At 43.1% G+C, this 20,797-nt stretch overlaps 1 protein-coding gene across 1 annotated transcript; it reads right to left on the reverse strand.

Annotated features, from left to right (window-relative positions):
* Nucleotides 1-1,548: 1,548 nt before the first annotated feature.
* NUBP2 (nucleotide binding protein 2) lies at nucleotides 1,549-20,708 on the reverse strand. Its single transcript, XM_029577670.1, has 7 exons — nucleotides 20,455-20,708; nucleotides 12,676-12,794; nucleotides 8,358-8,556; nucleotides 6,365-6,519; nucleotides 5,195-5,305; nucleotides 4,953-5,022; nucleotides 1,549-2,096 (listed from the first exon to the last, which is right to left on the reverse strand). Exons 1-7 carry the CDS (start codon nucleotides 20,468-20,470, stop codon nucleotides 1,951-1,953), a joined length of 816 nt encoding a protein of 271 aa, XP_029433530.1. The 5' UTR covers nucleotides 20,471-20,708; the 3' UTR covers nucleotides 1,549-1,950.
* Between the last annotated feature and the right edge of the window lie 89 nt (nucleotides 20,709-20,797).

Raw genomic sequence — 20,797 nt, forward strand, 5'->3', positions numbered from 1 at the left:
CCCCGTAATATGATGGCTTGGGAGGAGGGGGGGGGAGGGGGGTTGGGAGGGGTTGTCTGATGGGGGGAAAGCTGAAACATTGTTGAGTTTGTTTGTGCGGGGGGAGATCTGAACACACTCCCCCTTGTTGTTCTCTTTCTGTGAAAAACTCAATAAAATTGTTTTAAATATATAAAATGCTGAATGTGCCATTGGTATAACCAAAGCCCTTATTTTCTAATTTCAGCTATATAACATTAAAGCGCCAAAGGAGTGCAAAAAAAAATGTGTGATCAAAGTGAAAAACCGTATTTTTCATTTTCTTTCAAAAAATGAAAAAAAAAAAAAAAAGACAGAACAAAAACGCAAAAGAAAGGCTAAGTACTCTACATGGAGCAGAGGTTACAATACTAAACAGAAGGCAATGGGGTAACTGCAAAGAGCAGCACATCTAGCCCTAAACATCTTGCTGGGTAGACCAGAGGGGCCCATTTTGGTCTGTATCGGGCCTCATTTGCTATTATGAGAGAGAAAACTGGTTCCCAGGATGTTTACAAGTCCTAAGATCCTGGCTATTTTTCTTATTCAGCCCAGTTACTTTATATTTGGGGCCTGACAGTGTCATTTGCCTTGTTGTGTCATATTTTGTGGATTTGTGAGTTCAGCCTGCTGTCTGTGTTTTAATTCTGTGAATCTGCTTGCAGCGTGTTCAACATGATGAGGCAGACAAGAAGAGGATGGGTTTTAAACTGCGCAGGTAGGCGTACGTAACTTTCACAGGCAGACTTTACTCCCCCCCCTTTTCCATGCAAACTTACGGGCATAAGGCTGCTTTAAAAATTCCTGTGCGAGTGCCCTGGTATGTGCACAAAATTACACCTGCTCTACTGAGGACATAACTTCTGCAGGTTAACTTACATAAAAAATGTGCAGTAAAAATCTCAGCTCTTCCTCCTGGAATGCCTCTCCCCCAGTGCGATGCAAAAATCAGGTTACATGCATCCTTCTATATGCACTGGGCCCTGGCTTAAATTTATAACACACCTTGATGCAGGTAGACGACGTGAAGAAGATTCACTCCTAAACATAAGTACTAATAAATGCTGAATACTTGCAGTGGAGGAAATCTTTTTTTTTTTTTTAAAGAGTATCTAGCATAACAAAGGATAAACATTTTATGGTCAAGAGTAATCAAAAACACAACACACACACACATCACTACTTTACACAAAGCATCTTCATTTCACAGGCAAAATACACCACAGGGGACATTAACATTTATAATTCTAAGTCACATGGTAGTTAGGTCTGCCAATTAGAAGGTGGATTCCAAATAAACTTTCAAACAGCACATTGGTAGAAAAAAGGAGGGCGATGTCAACGTCATAAGAATTCAGAGTAAACCATAGGACGTTCCAATTCCAAACAAACACAAAGTTCTATAATATACACCGATTGGTTCTGATGTCATTTAATGAATTATGCGCTCAGACATTTTTCCTTATTCAATTTACATGGGTCTTGACTGATATAATTATATTTTCAAGTGTTTGCAACCACTATTATTGCTTTCTTTGGAATTTGGGGGTGGTCAATGGCTTCCTTTTTTTTTCTTTTTTTTTTTTTTAAATGCGAAGATGTCAAATACCCAGTAGTCTTCTGCTCTCTTCTTGGGCATGCATTGAAGTATTTGATACATCCGCTTCCCGTAACAGCACAGATTTGGATTGTATGGAACTCCAGGTCGGCACCATCTTATAAAGCTTCTTCATCAAGTTCTTTTTTTGCTGTGAGAATCTGGATTTCTGTCACTTTTCCTAAAATGTCTGATTAGTGCACAGTGACCTCCACTGTCTTGGTGTATGAGAGACTTAGGAAATTAGAAATTTCCTGTGCTCTCCCTTCCCTGCTCCTAGCAGTGTGTGACAAGGAGGACTTGCCCTTGTGTCAGTTCCACTTCTATCCCTGGAGTCAGGAGCTTGTCAGACAAGGCCCTTCTAGCAGCCGCTGGACGATCTGAGTGATGGCCGTGAAGGTAGCGCTTTGAGGAAATTCCAGCATAAAATCTCTTCCTTGCTCCAAGCTCTGAGTGAGCTGAGGATCTAACGGCACACAGCCTGTGAATGAGGAAGAGAAAGAGTGTCAAGAAAAGACCGAGAGAAACTTACAAAGAGGAAGACACAGGAGGGTCTGAGAGATCAGACAACCAGGGCAGGGCAAGGCAGGCCTGCTGGCTCATTACCCAGTAATTTGTGTCCCCCCTGGTCTTTGTACTTTTCGAAAGAGTAAACAACCGATTAACATTTACTCATTCCATTTCACTCATTAATTTATAGATCTCTATCATATCACCCCTCAGCCATCTCTTCTCCACGCTGAAGAGTCCTAACCTCTTTAGCCTTTCTTCATAGGGGAATTGTTCTATCCTCTTTATCATCTTGGTCACCCTTCTCTGTATTTTTTCTAATTCTGCTATATCTTTCTTGAGATGTGGTGACCAGAACCAAACACAATACTCAAAATGAGGTCGCACCATGGAGCGATACGAAGGCATTATGACATTCTCTCTTTTATTCTCCATTCCTTTCCTAATAATCCCTAGCATTCTATTTGCTTTCTTGGCTGCTGCTGAACACCGAGCAGATTTCAATGTGTTTTCAACAATGACACCTAGATCCTTTTCTTGAGTGGTGACTCCTAATGTGGAACCTTGCACTTTGTAGCTATAATTTGGGTTACTCTTCCCTAAGTGCATCACTTTGCACTTGTTTACATTAAATTGAATTTGTCATTTGTATGCCCACTCTCCCAGTTTTGCAAGGTCCTCTTGGAATTTCTCACAATCCTCTTTGATTTGACAACTTTGAATAATTTTGTGTCATCTGCAAATCTGATCACCTCGCTTGTTGTTCCCATTTCCAGGTCGTTTATAAATATATTAAAAAAACAGCGGTCCCAGAATAGATCCCTGGGCACTCCACTCTTCACCTTTTTCCATTGGGAAAATGTACTATTTAGCCCTACTCTGTTGTCTATCTTTTAACCAGTTGGCAATCCACAAGACACTGTCCCCATCCATTGACTTTTTAATTTCTAAGTAGTCTCGCATGAGGGACTTTGTCAAATGTTTCCAGACACACTATGTCAACTGGCTCACCTTTATCCATATACTTATTTTCACTTTCAAAAACATGTAGCAAATTTGTGAGGCAAGACTTTCCTTGGCTAAATCCATGTTGGCTTTGTCCCATTAAACTATGCTTATCTATATTTTCAGCAATTTTGTTCTTTATGATTGTGCCAGGCAAAATGGTAGAAACCTGACAGACTCATGGTCTGTAAATTCCTGGATCACCTCTTGATCTCTTTATAAAAACTGGCATTACATTGGCAACCCTCCAGTCTTCAGGTACCATAGATGATGTTATTGATAGTTTACAAAATTTCCAATAGCAGGTCTGCAATTTCATTTCTCAGTTCTTTCAACACTCTGGGATGTACCATCTGGTCCAAGTAATTTTCTAATCTTTAGTTTGTCAATTTGCCCTAGTACATCTTCCAGGTTCACCGAGATTTGTTTCAGTACCTCTTATTCATCCCCTTTGAATATCATTTCTGGCATGGGTATATCTCTTACATCTTCCTCAGTGAATACTGAAGCAAAGAGTTGATTTAGTCTCTCTGCTATGGCTTTGTCATCCCTAAGTGCTCCCTTTTACCCCTTGATCATCTAATGGTTCCACTGACTCCCTCGCAGGCTTTTTACATCAAATGTACCTGAAAAAAAAAGTTGTGAGTTTTTGCTACCACGGCAAGTTTATTTTTAAATTTTCTCTTTGCCTTCCTTATCAATGGTTTGCATCTGACTTGCCAGTGCTTTTGCCGTTTCTTGTTTTCTTCATTCGGATCCCTTTTCCATTTCTTGAAAGATGTTCTTTTAGATATTATAGCCTCTCTCACCTCACCTTTCAACCATGCCAGTAGTTGTTTAGCCTTCTTTCCACCTTTTCTAATGCATGGAATACATCTGTTCTGGGCTTCCAAGATGGTATTTTTAAACAACATCCATACCTGAGCTAAACTCTTAACCTTTGCAGTTGCTCCTTTCAGTTTTTTTTCTAGCCTTTTTCCTCATTTTATCAGTCACCTTTTTGAAAGTTAAATGCTGTCGTAATAGATTTCTTTTTTACGCTCCCTCCAATTATTAATGTTATGATCACTACTGCTGTAGATTTGTGTGTTGGAGATTTTTGTATATGTAGCAGAGTGTATGGTGAAAATGGAGCAATGATGGTTTTAATAAAAGGGATCTTAAAAACAACAAACTACCCTTGGAAGCTAGAAGCATTCTTCTGTCACTGTCGGATCTCTCATGGACTGACTAAAGCTCCAATGACTGTTTCATGGTCCTTCCTCTCTGCAAATAATTGAGTCTTAAGACAATCCACTTGAAATTAGATTTATCTCCAGACTTGTTTTTCTGCTCTCCATGGGTTATTTTTAAAACTATATTTATGATTAATCAGTGGATTTTTTAAAAATCTCTCTCAGTGAGGTGCTCTCTTTATTGGGGGAAGGGTCTCAAACTCCTGGTCAGATTCAGGCTAGTGCCAGCACTCCCAGCATTTTCCTATCCTGGTTAAGCCTGCGCTAGCATTAGCACTTCTGGATTCTCCATATCCTCACTCGATGTGCATCAGAGTCTGTGCCCCACATCCGTGTTCCTAGTATTTCTCCTTATTCCAGCATGTATGATTCTTATTGGGCCATATGAAAGGAGGGAGTACTTACATAGGAAAAAGCCCCAGGATGCTGAAAATGAGAAGGCTCAAACTGAGATAGAAAAGCAGAAAGCTAGCTTGGATAGTGACAGACTACTATGGGTTGGGGCACTTTGTTAACTACCCTGCCTACACCCAGAGAGATAGCTCGATTGCTTGCAGCTATCTCGATTCAAAACAGGAGTCACTGACCTAAGAAGGGGACACCGGCGTGCCTGGCCAGCTCTTCTCCACCCCCTTTGGAGAAGATGTTGGTGCACTCCTGAAACAGACAGAAATATGGAGAAGTTACAAGTGTGTTATCACTGGCCCCCAGCCAGGAAAACTGCTCCTATCTCAAAATGAAACCAAACAAAAATTCCTTCTAAAATTCCAGGTCTTTTACCTTATTGGAGAGCAGCAACTTACTTAGGTACAGTGTCTGCAACACTTACCGAACAATGTGGACAGACAAATCCGCTCATGTTCTCTACAATGCCAATGACTTGCAATCCTGTCTTCTTACAAAATGTCAGCTCTCGTCTCACATCCCCTATAGAGACTGCCTGCAAATAGAGAAAAATGCAAACCGTGCCTGAGAACAGAGATATGCAGGACAGCATTATAGAGACCCTGCCGATGGAAGGAGATGCAGGACAGTAATATGCAGACCCTGTCTGAGAGCAAAAAGATGCAGGACAGCAATTCCTCTCCCTATACAATCAAGCATGTTTACTGCAAAACCCAGAAAGATGCTTGGCTGCATAGGGAGAGCAATGGTCAGCAGTAAAAGGGAGGTGATATTGCGCCCCTGTATAGGTCCCTGGAGAGATCTCATTTGGAACACTGTGCACAATTCTGGAGACCGCACCTTCAAATGGTTATAAACAGGATGGAGTCGGTCCAGAGGGTGGCGACTAAAATGATCAGTGGTCTTATTCTAAATTATATGGGGATAAACTTAAAGATCTAAACTTGTATACCCTAGAGGAAAGGAGAACTAGGATAGACACATTCAAATATCTCAAATGTTTCCATGTACAGGAGTTAAGCCTTTCAATGGAAAGGAAGCTCTAAAACAAGGGTCATGGGATGAGGGTGAAAGAGTTTACTCAGGAAATATTTCTTTACAGAGAGGTTGATGAATGCATGGAACAGCCTCTCTGTGGAGTGAACACAGGAGAATTTCTAAGGATTCTAAAGCTGGACTAGTCAGTGTGACTAGGCAGATTAGTTAGGCCATATGGTTTTTTTCTGCTGTCACGTTTCTATGTTTCTATATACAGATCCTGCCTGGCAGAAGTAATAGCTAATGTCTTAACATGGGATTTGCATGGAGAAGCACTAAGCTGTGTGCGCCAAACTCCTTGCTACATCAGGATTAAAGTTCTATGCACAAAAATGTGCACAGAGCCACACACACTAACGTGTACACAGCCCTGTGCATGTTATGACATCAGGAGCAAAAGTGTAAGACAAGGGGGAGAGAATAAGATGTCACTCAGAGGGCCAGAAAGTGAGATAAATCACAGAATCCCAAAGGACCCTAGACAGAAGAGACAAGTTAACCATAAGCTCAGACTACTCCAGCCCCATCAGCTGCTTCCTAGGCGCACAGCACATACCTGCGGGGTTGTAACCAGAATGGCTCCTAGGGGTTTGTAGATACGGAGTGCATCCACAGTAGAAATGTGCTCATCGGAGGTCCCCGGAGGGGTGTCCACGATCAGGAAATCCAGCTCTCCCCAGGCCACGTCACTGACAAACTGCTTTATCAGAGCTGCAGGCACAGAGGGGAAACCATCAGATTACATGTGGACAACCTCTTGGAGCAGGAAGGTGGTTAAGAAATGTTTTAAATAAATAAAATAGCAGGAAGGGGGTGGGGAGGGGACATAGCCTTTGAAAGCTAGTCAGAAACATTAAGTTAGTCCAATAGCAAGGTATCAGTTGTAACTTATTTGTTAACCTTTAATTCTACATATCCCAGTGGTCTACAGTACCCATACTATTTTATTTAAAAGAAAGACTGCCAGGAGCCTCAGTCTCCCATGATGCATTGCAAGTGATGAGGCGGCAGGCATGGAAAGAGCGCTTGTGACGTTAATCCTATAAATGGAAGGCTGCCAACTGGCTCCATCTTTTCAGGACAGGTTGATCCAGTTCTGGTTTTATCCTACTGCAGTCATGGATTTGTAGTTCTGCTTCCTTTCTGGATTTCCCAAATCCACACGAGTAATTTGTAATGTATACCACCCATATTTCTCTTTATCGTGCCCTTCTGTAAACCGTTGTGATGGTATTTAACTTAACGACGGTATAGAAACATTTTTAAATAAATAAATAAAATAAATAAAAGCAGGTTTAGATGTTCAGGCATGCCTTTGGGTAAAACCAGGACTGGACCAATCTGTGTGGAAGAAGCGGAACCAGTTGGAACCCTAGGAAGACTATAAACACTTGCAGACAAAGAAATGAAGCTGCAAAGTCAAGAAATACTGTCCTACGTAAAATCTGCAACTCTATACTTCTTCCAACGACAGGAACGATTGGTTCCATGTGCTATGCCTCAATAGCCCTCCAGCCCAACAGTATTATTGAAGAGGTCATACAGCCATCAGTCAGAAAGCTCGCGCAGCAAAAATGAAAACAAGACCACCATAAAAAAGGTCAAAATCGACAAAAAATACTGGTGACCATGTGTTCTTAAACAGCTGCATCCGATCCTACAATGATTACGGCTCTGTGTAAAAAAAAAAAAAGATCACCCCCAGGCTGGCGTATTAAGCGGCACTTGTTTGCAAATGCGCTAAGCTTACTAAAGTAGGGGCCAGACCAAGGCCCAGTGATGGTGGAAGCGACAGCAGCAGGGGACTGTAGAGACGCACAGGGCCTTCAGCACACCTCTCCCTCCTTAGGCCTTTACCTCCTGAATGGAAGCCGGGGGAGGGGGGAGGGTGTGGTGAAAGCCTCCCGTGCCTTTACAATCCCATGCTGCTGCCACTGATCCTGCCATTGGGCCCTCTACCACCACCACCAGTCTTCTCTCTTTCTCAGGTGTCAGGTTTGGGCTCCCCGCCACCCCCCAAAGCTCCAGGCTCCTACCCATGTGCTCTCCGTGTGCTTGTACGGCTGTGCACGTGCAAACAAAGCATTACAAGCATGCGGACGGACACAGCCTCCCCAGTAGGCGCTCTCGCTTTTTGCAAAAATGCACCTAAATTACTCATCGGCAACTCCGTGCTGCAGCTTAAATCGCCCTCTCTTAAAAAGAAAAAAAGCAGACATGGTACGTGAAGAAGCTACGTGGCCACGACCAGTTGTGTATATTCTGTTAAAATCTTAACAAGCAAATATAAAAAGGGAAAAGCAGTACCCAAGGTTCTAGTGAGAGTTTCAACCTTAGCTTTAAAAAAAAAAAAAAATGCTTTATTCATGACTAGATTCACATTTCTAATTCATCCGTGAGCTGCCAGCATTGCATGATTAGGCAGACATTCACGCAAGACTGCAGCTGAAAGGCAAGCTCCCACTCTTTATTTTCACCTCCAGTGGAAGTGTGCAGGCAGGGAACTCCACAAATCCTGTTCTACCACCGGCCCCTAACCCTTGCAGTACCATTCTTCTTGGGTCCCCTCCACACCACAGCGTCGTCTGGCTTCTCCAGCAGGAAGCCAATGGACATGAGGGAGATACTCTTCTCCTGGTCCACGAAGACAGGCACCCAGCCGCTGTCACACTGATGCACATCCTTATTCTGGGCCCCAAGCATGCGGGGTACGCTGGGGCCGCACAAATCCACATCCAGGATCCCCACCTGAAAATGCAAACTGCCAGTAAATAGATGCCAACAGGTTATCACCATCAGACTCTTCCCCTCCAGCTCAAGCGAGACACTTGGAACCAAGTGCAAAGCTCCAGCGGCAAGACCTCAAGCAGATGAAAGATAAGCTTACCAAAGCAATGTTAGTGTAAGAAACAGAGATCCCTGCTCGGATTGTGCTGCGGCTTCAGCTCTGCTAGTTCTGCCTCATTCCCAGCTCCATGCACAGCAAGCAGGGAGCAAGGCAGATAATGAGAAATGACTACTTAGCTGATTATCCTAAAAAAAGGAAATTGTCAGATGAATCCAGAACCAAAAGGTTATGCACCTCTACCAGCAGATGGAGACAGAGCAAACTGGCATCATAGTGTTTCCTTTCAGCTGAGTACTGAAATGGTTATCTGTTGTTAATCAAGTTTTTGCTTAAAACTAGGGCTAGGAACCGGACTAAACACTTACCAGTAACCCCTGGAACACGTAGTCATGCAAGAGGACCATAATGCAATTGTTTGGCAATCACAGGAGGGAAGATAGATTCATCTGACTAACCTAAAGAAAAGGATATTATCAGGTAAGTAGTAATTCCTCATTTCTTAGCATCCAGTCAGATGAATCCAGAACGAGTGGGATGTACCAGTCAAAACCGCACGTGCAAAGGCCACATCCCCCCGGGCCTGCACATCCAGACGATAATACCTGGAAAAGGTGTTCAAGGAGGACCACATTGTTGTCTCCCATTGACATTTGCAGAGCAGCGATCTAACCTCTGCCCATGACACTGCCTGGGCCCTAACCTGACTAGATAACGGCTTCCCTGCATCCATGTATGCAGCCGTGACTACCTCCTTAATCCAGCAAGCTATCATAGTCCGCGCTGTCTAGTACCACCATGAGGAACAAACAGATTCTGGAAAGGCTTAAAACTTCCAGATACCTGACCACATGTCTCTACGTCCAAGGGTCACAAGAGACGATACTCCTCTGCATCTCTCTCGCTGTCCAGAGATGGATTAATTCAAGTGAAATCCAGTGACCGCCTTTGGTAAAAGGGAAACTAAAATGGGATTTCTCTTTGGCTCAGACACTGAATCTGCCCCAGGAACTCCAAGCATTTTCAAGGCCCGGGAAACCAGAGCTGGCAGTTCCTCTCTATGAAAGAACCGCAACATAGCTCCATACGGTTCTAATCCGGGGGGAATTCCACCATCCTCAAGAGAGTCAGGATCAGCGTCTTCATCCGTGCCATTCGGATCTCTATCCAGAGGTCCCGCTACTGCTCTAGGAGTACTCCAGTGCTTGACAGAAGGCCCAGGCAAGGATCCTACCTGCACCTCTGCTCTGGAAGCATCGGACAGGGCCAAGGACTGCAACCCCTGGAAAAATTCTAGCCATAATAAAAGTAGAAGTATCCAGTCTGGGAGGTACCGGAGGTCTACTCACTGAGCTGCCTTCCCCTGCTGAGAAACCAGTTCGGGGAGTTCCAAAATCAGGCGCCCCCACCTGACATCTTTACCCAGACCTGCATCTGCTGGGAAGAACCAGGCTTGGTGAAATCAGAGGAAGATAATTCTCCCTGATCTCCACACAGCGTTGGCACAAGTTAATGGGCACTCCTGGCTGAGATACCCTAATATGACAGGCAGTGCAAAGAGAAAGACACTTAAGCTTCTTAGGTGTAGGTGCCATTAGGGCTGACAGTGCATTGAGCGGCAGCCAGAGGTTTATGTCTAGCTGCTTTTTTTTTTTTTTTTTTAATTTTGCACTCAACATAGGCGCCCAAAAATTATGCTTCCAACACTTAGGCGTCACACACTTAGATGCCTACCTAGGTGCCGAAAAATAAGCGCCCCCCCCCCAAAAAAAACCCCCCAACAACTTAAATGCATGGTACTACTTGTACTCAGAAGAAGGCACTACTTGTACTCAGAGGAAGGCAAGTGGCCACTAAGGCATCGCTTAACATGGATGCACAGACTACAAGGCCCAACTGTGCATCCAAAAACTGGGTGCACAACTTGGGTGCACAGCCAGACGCATACGCCAGCCTGACAATCCTGTAGAAGGCAGCCTTAGAAAGCGTGCAAAATGCTGTTATGGCCTACAACAAATTGCATAGCGAAAAGCCTCAGAGCAGGACCTAGCCTAAGTAGGCTGCCCATGTCCCTCAACCTCCCACGGAGTGGAACGAATGTCAGACTGGGGGAAGAAGGAAGCCCTAGACAACAAAAACCTCCTGTCTTTAAACAAAAAAAAAAAGATTATACAAATTTTCCAGAGCTCAGCATTACCTGACTGAATACAGAGACGGTCTCCGGCTGGGGGGGGGGGGGGGGGGGGGGAGAGAGAGAGGGCATGTACCATCACCGCTGCACTCGGCTTCCTGTACCCACTGCCTTTCAGCTGCTCAAGCAGCTAAATCCATGCCGGCTGAAACCAGCCACCAGACCAAGGCACTTGTCCGAGGGACCACAGAAATCCCCTCAGAATTCTCAACTGTGGGAGGGACCATTTGGTATCACCACAGGAGAGTGGGGCGAAATTATTTCCTTAATTCTCCTTTTCTTTAAAATGACGCAATCCCCAGTGAGGAGATGCACGTCCACCATCTGCTGGAGACGGAGAATGCTGGCAGGCTGATGTCACTGCAGGGGCATATGTACTGTGATGTCAGTTTGCTCCGTCTCCATCTGCTGATAGAGGTGCATAACCCACTGGTTCTGGATTCATCTGCCTGGACGCAAAGAAAAAGGGCATATTACTCTACCCAATTTCATTCCTGGCACATGGACCAAGTTGATCTCTGGCTTCTCTCTCACTTCTTTGTGACTTACGGATGCTCTGTGCTTTTCCCCTGCTTTCTTGAATTCCGTTACTGGTTTTGTCTCCACCACCTCCAGTGGGAAGGCCGCTCCCTGCGTTCACCACCCTTTCCAGGCAGACACATTTTCTGATGTCGTTGCCTTTGGAGCCTCATACTGTGACCCCTTGTGCTAGGGCACTTTTCTTTGAAAAAAAATGTGCTTCTTCTGCATTTATAGTGCGGAGAATGTTATTTATGAGATTTACATTCTGCTTTTTTTGGCACTTCAAAGCAAATTATTTCAGGTACTGTGGGTATTTCTCTTCCCTGGAGGTTATTCATGGTTTTCTGAGGATCGAGTCCATCTCCAACACACTTTACAACAGGCTTAATACCATGTAGTTCCAGGTGTGGGTTTTGCAGGGGTTTCTGGCTGGCATTACAGCAGTGCATTTAGATATAATATACATGTTGTCATAAGTGATTTTTTTTTTACCTCAGAAGACTGTACGTTGAATGTTCTTTTTCATGTAACGTGTATAACTATAAATGCATAATATTTGTGTGTGGAAAGGGTCATATTTGAAGGTCTCTATTATATTCTGGGATAGACACTTCAGAACGGGCCACAATATTCTACATGAGGTAGCACCATTGAGCTGTTACGGAGGCATTATCACTGTCTTTTTTCTACAGCCTCTCCCTAACACACCCTCTGGCGCTGGCCACTGCCTTATCTCACTGTCTTATTACCTTGAGATCATCAGGCAAGATTACCCCCAAGGTTTCTCTCCTATTTAGTGCATATCAGCATCTCACCACCCACCATGTACTGCTCCTTTACATTTCTGAAGCCCAAATAGAAGATTCTGCAATTTGTTTGCACCAGACCTTAACTACTAAGCATTCCACCACTCCTCAAGCTTTCTGAGATCACTCCTCGTTCTGTCTTTTCCCTCAGGAGGGTCCAACTCTGTTGCAGATCTTAGTGTCATCTGCTAAAAGGGCAAACTTTCCCTTCTAACCCTTCCACAAAAATCTTGACTAGAACTGTCCCCTTTCCTCTGAGTGAACTCCCATTTACCACTGCTCTCCTCTGTCGACCACTCAAGCAGTTTCTAATCCAATCCACCACACCGGGACTTCTCTCAGGGCTCCTCTGTAGCCGGCAGGGGCCATCGCAGTAGAATGCCCAGTGCCGAACAGGAGGTGCAAAACGGTCTTGTGTAGCACAGTGCACTGTGGCCCGATTTCAAGCCTTTGAAATCCTTACATGTCACAATACTGCAGTTACTCTGCAGTACCGTTCTCACCTTCTTCCCAGCATGCCGGAGTGCCAGGGCAAGCTCAGTGGAGACCGTGCTCTTCCCAACACCTCCTTTTCCTGAAACCACCAAAAGGATGTGTTGCACCCCTGCCAGATTATTCCTCTCTGAAACAGACAAAGAGACACTAGTGAAGGATTATTTCTAACATGGCCAAACCGGTGCTCAGCCTTCTGATTCCTTCCTCACCCCTAGCAGGGAGGACAGAGAAAGAAAGGGCTACATAAGAGTAATAGCAGCTTCTGTTGTATCTATTTTTGATCCCGGGCAGTGAAGACTCAGGTCTAGATTTTATGTTTTGGACTCTATTTCAGTTACTCTTGGTTTTGTCCTACACAGGACTTAAATAAAACAGAAAAAAATAAATAATTTTTATCTATTTCTAAATGCGGTGCGACCTATTATCCGTGCAGTATTGGGATGGGGAGGAGAGGGAGATGTGTGGGGTTACCCTCATCCGAGGTTCTGTGGGAGTACTCGATTGCCGGTCCAGATGGGTGTCCCACCGAAGAGTAAGTTGGCTTGTAAGTAAGGTGGGATTCATGTTTGAGTGTTAGTGGCGGGTGGGAAGTTGGGTCTGGAGTCTTCACTTGTGGTTGAAGAAGGGGAAAGTGACTTGGGATTTAGATTTGAGGTGTTGATTAAAAAAAGACATGTTGGGATGATTTGTGGTATACGGTTAATTGCTTTCCAATGATCTGGACAGTTACCGTATCAACAACATTGCTGAACCCGGAGTTGGAGGTGGCTGGGCATTTCACATTACAAGTTATATTCAAAATATTTCCTGGATATTGTCTTTTTTTTTCTGCTAATTTCAGATTAGGTATCCTTACAATTACTATGGTCAAACAGGGATATGGCTGACGTGGTTAAATGGGTTTCATTAAATGTGATGGGGATATCTTCCCCTATAAAGAGGGGACGTATTCTACAATTTGCATGAAGATGGGGGGGGGGGGGTTTGCAGATCCTGATGGCTCCAGGAGACTCACTTGACAAATCTGAAACATGACAAATTAGAACAGGATTGGGTGGGGGGGGGGGGGGAGATTTATTATTCATCATATAACTCGAAAAGGAAGGGGGAGGTGTAGTTTGGTAGATAAAAATGTACCCCTAATAATACGTTGTCAGCATAAGGATATGGAAGGGAGAAATGTGATTTTAGATTGAATGTTGTATAACACTACTTTTACTCTAGTGAACGTCTATGGCCCAAACTACGATCAGGAATTGACGAACACCTTGCCTATGTCTTGGGGGAGACTGGAATGTGTGTACGTACTCTAATATGGATAAAACATCCATGCCTAAGTCAGGGGCATCCACAGTGCCCTCTGTTAAAGAACTGACAGACACGACTGTGCGCACAGATATCTGGAGAATTCAACCCCCTACAGAAAAGGACTATACCTTTTATTCCCAGAGACATAACATGTATAGGAAGATTATTTCTTGTGCACGCCACATTTTGTTTAAAAAATTAAGAGATAGAAATTCCCACTATGAGTCTTGGGCCGGGGAAACCCAGGGCCTCTCATTGGAAAACAGATACAGCTCTGCTAGGACATAGTCGATTTCCGACACTGCTGAAGGAAGCCATCTCTAACTTTAACTTGTAGAATCCAGCTGAGGAATACGTGCCAGTTTTGAGAGGGGAAACTTTTAAAGCATGGTTTAGAGGTAAGCTGATTAGCTTTGCAAGTTTTCTTAAAAAAAAAAAAAAGAGCATGTGACTAAGGTGAGTGAGCTGGCAGCTAAGATCAAATTATTGGAGGGTAAACATAAAAGGGATTATTTGGCCCAGACAAAAGCAATTAGAGATGTGCAGGAAGGAACTGAGATCTTTGGAGATGAGTAAGGTTAAAAGGGCTCTCAAGTATGTTAAACCTGGGAATAAGGCGGGTGCCTTTTTAGCAAGGGCAATTAAGAAGAAAGTGGAAAGATCTACCATCACAAAGATTAAGAGGGCGAGTGGGGAGACTATAACAAATTTAGAAGATACCTAAAAGGCCTTTTTGCATTATTTTTCTCAAACTATACACAGATTCTGGCCCTGCTACGCCAGAATCTATCAGAGTTTTTGATGCAGTTAGGACTTCCACAGATCTGAAACAGTCAAGGAGATGCGTTGGCAGCTCCTATTATCTTTCTTGAGATTCAGATGGCGACGAAAGTGTTGACGAGAGAGAAATGCCCAGGGCCCGATGGCTATTCTATAGACTTCTTCAAGAAATATCTTCCAGAAGTGGCCCCTTTCTTGAATAGCGCTGTCCTTGAATAATTTAGCTGAAAAACAGGTTGATGGCCTGGGTGATTTGGCAGATGCCGCTATGGCCCTAATTTACAAATCTGGACGGGATCCAGCAGACTGCAGGTCTTACAGGCTTATCTCGCTTCTTAATTCTGATGTGAAAATTTTGGCTAAAAGGTTTTACAACTTAGACTTGACTTTGTTCTTCCTTCATTGATCCATAGAGATCAAAACAAGTTTGTGAAGGGACAGGTGTCAACCTTTAACACTAGAGGGTTATTTAATATTATGCATCTGGCTAGGCACAGGGGTCTCAAAGGGGTAGTTTTGTCCTTAGAAGCAGAAAAGGCCTTTGATATGTTGTCATGGCCATTTTTATTTGTGGTCTTACAACACGTAGGTTTACCAGATAGGTTCCTTAGATGGGTTAAGGCTATATGTGTGCTAAACCAAGAGCCCGGCTTTTAATCAATGGTTCTCTCTCCCCCTTCTTTCAAATAGTGCGAGGTACAAGACAGGATTGGCCCTTGTCACCATTTCTGTTGATTTAGGTACTGAGCTGCAGCCAAGTGCTATTAGATTAAATCCTGGAATTTCAGGGGTGCGGTTAAGAAGAACCAAAGATAAAATTTCTCTGTATGCCGACAACATACTAGTATATTTCACCTCACTGAGAACTTCCGGTCCTGCATTAGTTGAACTTCTATGTCAGTATAGGGATCTTGCAGGGTGTAGAAGAAACTGGGATAAATCTTAGATTTTTCCTTCTGAGGGGGGAAGGTATCTATCCCAGAGTATTTGAGTAACTTTAGGTTGTCGGTAAAGGGTTTCAAATATTTAGGAATTTACATCCCCAAGGATCTGAAAGAGCTGTATATCCATAATTTTGTTGGCCCCATTGGTAAGATTAAGTAAAGTTTACAGGATTGGGTGGATTTACCTATCTCTTGGGCTGGGTAAAAAAAAACCATATTAAAAATGAATATGCTACAAACCTTTCTACTTGTTTCAACATGTGCCATGCAATATTCCTTCAAGAGTGTTTGATGAGCTCCACAGTTGTATGGCTAAATTGATTTGGAGCCAGAGGCAAGCGAGAATTAGCCGTCAGCAATTGTGGATGCCTGAAAGGCAGGGTGGCCCTGCCTAATCTAAAAGTTTACTATTGGATGGCCAGATTAGTGAGCTTTAAAATCATAGGCCGGAAATGTAGACTCCCTCCTGGGTAGCACTGGAATGTATGCAGAAAGAGGGTGCTTCCCTGGCTATACTGCCATTTCTTCTGGGAGACGGAGCCGGGGAAGTCCAATCATATCACATACTATTAAGGCAGGGTCTCAGCTACGTACATTTCTGGGTGCAGAGACTGAGGCTCTGTTGCCTATTTCCCCGATTTACGGGAACTCGGAAATTTCAGGATATACCTTCTCAGACGAGTCCAAATCTTGGAGAGACCTGGGTTTATTTGCTATTAAGCAGCTTTGGGACGAGGATGGTCTCCAATCATCCGAAGATTTAAGTGAGGAGTCTGAATTGCCCACACACGAAATATCCTCGGTTACGAGATGCAGCGGCAGGTGACGTTGCTATTTCGGCACCGTTGAGAATGCTGAACAGGATGGAGAGATATCTGGGAGATCTCGACGCCTATATTAAGGGAATAACAGCTACATATTGGGGTGTACTGACAAGTAGACTTGGGGAGGAAACATCTCCAAAACTGAGAACCCTGGACATGGGCTGCTGCTCGTCACAGCTCTATTTGTACTAAACGGGTAGAATTAAATGATTAGATTATTACACAGACCTTATCGTAAACCCTTATTCTATCCCAAAATTCCTGTGACAGCAGATGTGGAATGTTGGAGGGGGTGTTGTGGAGTTAGTACCACCACACATGTATATATGTTCCTATCAAGGTGTTAGTCGCTTTTGGAGACAAGTTACACAGGAAATAGCTGATATTCTGGGCTTCCCTATAGGTATAATCCCCATAACGGGTCTTCTGGGTAGGTGAGTAGGTTCGTTAATTCCCCAGGAATATTAACTGCTGGTGAGTCAGTTGCCAGATTTACAAACAGCCACCTTTTGGAAGAATAATCCGAGGACAAACTATTAGCATGATCAAGTCTGAGAAATTGCATATATTGGACATGACAGACTTTTCAACTGATTTTCCTCTGTGTTTTATAGCAAAGTCATCTTTTTTTTTGTTATAACATTTAAATTCTCAGATAAAATTAAAACTGAAAATGAAGATTACAAAACAGAGACAACAGATCCCTTTTGCCAGTCATCCAGCAGTCAAATCTAGCAGAAATCAACCACTGAAGGGCATAATGTATGCACTGTAGGTCCTGGTATGGTATGGCGTTTACCTACTACCTCCCTTTGCCCCCTTCCCCATCTGAAAAACTGAATGCACACGATATGAGTCATCAGACAGTCTCTTTCTGGAATAGTTCAGGCCATAGCTTTATTTAACATTCAAGGTACAATGACATCTCATGCATCTTAACTGACTATCAGCTTACAATATATCTGTATTCAGTCAAGTAATCACTCAAGCTATACAGTCACTTGCAGCTGCCCCGCCTGCTGACCTGCCAGGCTGACCCCGGTCGAGACAGGGAGCATATAGCCTGCCAGACCAACCTGGCTGTGTTTCTGAATCGGCTCAAATTATTTACCCTTGTTTTGGGCCTATTCCAGGTAGGCCTTAAGAGCATTGTTAAGCCCTGTAAATTTGTCCATCCTGCTACTGTCCTGCGGGACTTGTGATCAGTGTTACCTCCCTCAGTTGCAACAAGCTCATCTATCTACTCTGCCGAACGAGGGGTCAGGTGGGCGGGTACATCTTTCAGCCTGCCACGGAGAAAAAGGAAGTCACTGTGGAAGCAGCCTCCTCTTAACCCAGCAAGTCAGCAGACACATCTGTGAGCCCTTCCTTTCTCTCACCACACCAGCCACGTGTTTGCTTTTTTGACTGCTGCAGCACACTGAGCCGACAATTTTAAAGTATTATCCACTATGATGCCTAGATCTTTTTCCTGGGTGGTAGCTCCTAATATGGAACCTAACATCGTGTAACTACAGCAAGGGTTATTTTTCCCTATATGCAACACCTTGCACTTGTCCACATTAAATTTCATCTGCCATTTGCATGCCCAATCTTCCAGTCTTGCAAGGTCCTCCTGTAATGTATCACAATCCGCTTGTCATTTAATTACTCTGAATAATTTTGTATCATCCGCAAATTTGATAACTTCACTCGTTGTATTCCTTTCCAGAAAAGCACGGTCCAAGTACAGATCCCTGAGGCACTCCACTGTTTACCCTTTTCCGCTGAGAAAATTGACCATTTAATCCTACTCTCTGTTTCCTATCTTTTAACCAGTTTGTAATCCATGAAAGGATTTCACCTCCTATCCCATGACTTTTTAGTTTTCTTAGAAGCCTCTCATGAGGGACTTTGTCAAACGCCTTCTGAAAATCCAAATACACTACATCTACCGGTTCACCTTTATCCACATGTTTATTAACCCCTTCAAAAAAATGAAGCAGATTTGTTAGGCAAGACTTCCCTTGGGTAAATCCATGTTAACTGTGTCCCATTAAATCATGTCTTTCTATATGCTCTACGATTTTGATCTTGAGAATAGTTTCCACTATTTTTCCCGGCACTGAAGTCAGGCTCACTGGTCTATAGTTACCCAGATCGCCCCTGGAGCCTTTTTTAAATATTGGGGTTACACTGGCCACCCTCCAGTCTTCAGATACAATGGATGATTTTAATGATAGGTTACAAATTTTAACTAATAAATCAGAAGTTTCATTTTTTAGTTCCTTCAGTACCCTAGGATGCATACCATCCAGTCCAGGTGATTTGCTTCTCTTTAGTTTGTCAATCTGGCCTACTACATCTTCCAGGTTCACAGTGATTTCGTTCAGTTCGTCTGACTCATCACCCCTGAAAACCATCTCCACAACATCCTCATTAGTAAACACAGAAGCAAAGAATTCATTTGGTCTTTCTGCAATGGCCTTATCTTCCCTAAGAGCCCCTTTAACCCCTCGGTCATCTAATGGTCCAACTGACTCCCTCACAGGTTTCTTGCTTCGGATATATTTAAAAAGGTTTTATTATGAGTTTTTGCCTCTATGGCCAACTTCATTTCAAATTCTCTCTTCGCCTGTCTTATCAATGTTTTTCACTTAACTTGACAATGCTTATGTTTTATCCTATTTTCTTCAGATGGATCCTTCTTCCAATTTTTGAAGGATGTTTTTTTGGCTAAAATAGCCTCTTTCACCTCACCTTTTAACCATGACAGTAATCGTTTTGCCTTCCTTCCACCTTTCTTAATGTGTGGAATACGTATGGACTGCGCCTCTAGGATTGTATTTTTAAACAATGTCCATGCTGTTGAACACTTTTAACCTTTGCAGCTGCACCTTTCAGTTTTTTTTTCTATTTTCCTCATTTTATCAAAGTTTCCCTTTTGAAAGTTTAGTGTTAAAGCTGCATATTTACTTATTGTCCCCCTTCCAGTTATTAGTTTAAATTTGATCATGTTATGATCACTGTTGCCAAGTGGCCCCACCACTCCTGCGTTCCACTAAGAATTCAATCCAAATCAGCTCCCTCTCTTGTTGGTTCCTGAACAATTGCTTCATGAAGCAGTCATTTATTACATCCAGGAACTTTGTCTCTAGCAAGTCCTGATGTTACATTTACCCAGTCAATATTGGGGTAATTGAAATCTCCCATTATTATTGCACTGCCAAACTGCTTAGCTTCCCTGATTTCTCTTAGCATTTCATCATCTCTCTGACCATTTTGTCCAGGTGGACAGTAGTACACTCCTATCGCTATAGTCTTACCTAACACACATGGGATTTCTACCCATATAGATTCTATTGAGCATTTAGTCTCTTGTATGATCTTTATCCTTTCGGGAGGCCTATTAACAAAGCATTGCAGTAATCAACAACACATCGCAGAAAAGAATGAACAACATTCCTGAAATCATTTTTGCAGTAATAGATAACGTAAATAACGTAAGTATCTCAATTTATAAAAATCATTCCTTAAAGTTATCCTAATGTGAGGACCACAAAACATTACCGAATCGAAATAAAAGCCTAAATTTCATACAATATCATTAAAAGGAATTAGAACGACATCAATAAAAACCCCAGGACAAGTACTAGGATAGGTACTATAAGAAAACCTTGTGGCTTCAGTCTTCCTAATGTTAGAAACCAATTAATTAGCAGACATCTAAGTTTTATATAAACCAAACATTCCTGAATGCGTTTAAAATATATTGTTTTCAATTATTATTTTCTAAAAGTGACAGTTCCCTCATCAACAGGTTCTACTACCAATGTCTTTCCCCCAACATCCAGCAAATGCATAAAACAAAGTTATTTACCCTCCCGTTTAAAGCAAATTATGTCTCGCATAATCTCCGAGCCATCTTTTGACCTACACATCATTTACTTACCCTCTATCTCTTCCATGCCGCCCTGACTTTGCTCGTAATTTCCGTATACACTAAGTATCCGCGTGATGCTCCTGATTTTCCCTATACAGATGTATCCTCCAATAACAATCCAAATGTTTTTGTCCCACTATCCACTCATGGAACAGCGACAAAGCAACCTCAACCAATGAAAACCAAATCTTCAGCTACATTTCTTATGCAAATCGACAGGCTCAGAACTGCGTCTTGAAAAATCAAAATCTTCCAACCAATTGACTCTCTCGCCTGTTTGTTGACGCGACCTTTAACCAATGAACGGGCCCAGATTTTCAGTTCACGTCAACTCCGTCTGCGACAGCTCTAT

Source organism: Rhinatrema bivittatum, chromosome 14, assembly GCF_901001135.1.
Source record: "Rhinatrema bivittatum chromosome 14, aRhiBiv1.1, whole genome shotgun sequence".
Classification (NCBI taxonomy): Eukaryota; Metazoa; Chordata; class Amphibia; order Gymnophiona; family Rhinatrematidae; genus Rhinatrema; species Rhinatrema bivittatum.

What these genes read in the sequence shown, in the direction of transcription:
- NUBP2 (XM_029577670.1), bottom strand. An exon ending in TCCGGCATGCTGGGAAGAAG is followed by an intron (nt 8,557 to 12,675) that starts GTGAGAACGGTA and finishes TTGCATTTTCAG; the next exon opens with GTGGGGATCCTGGATGTGGA. An exon ending in TTGTCTGTCCACATTGTTCG is followed by an intron (nt 5,023 to 5,194) that starts GTAAGTGTTGCA and finishes TGTCTGTTTCAG; the next exon opens with GAGTGCACCAACATCTTCTC.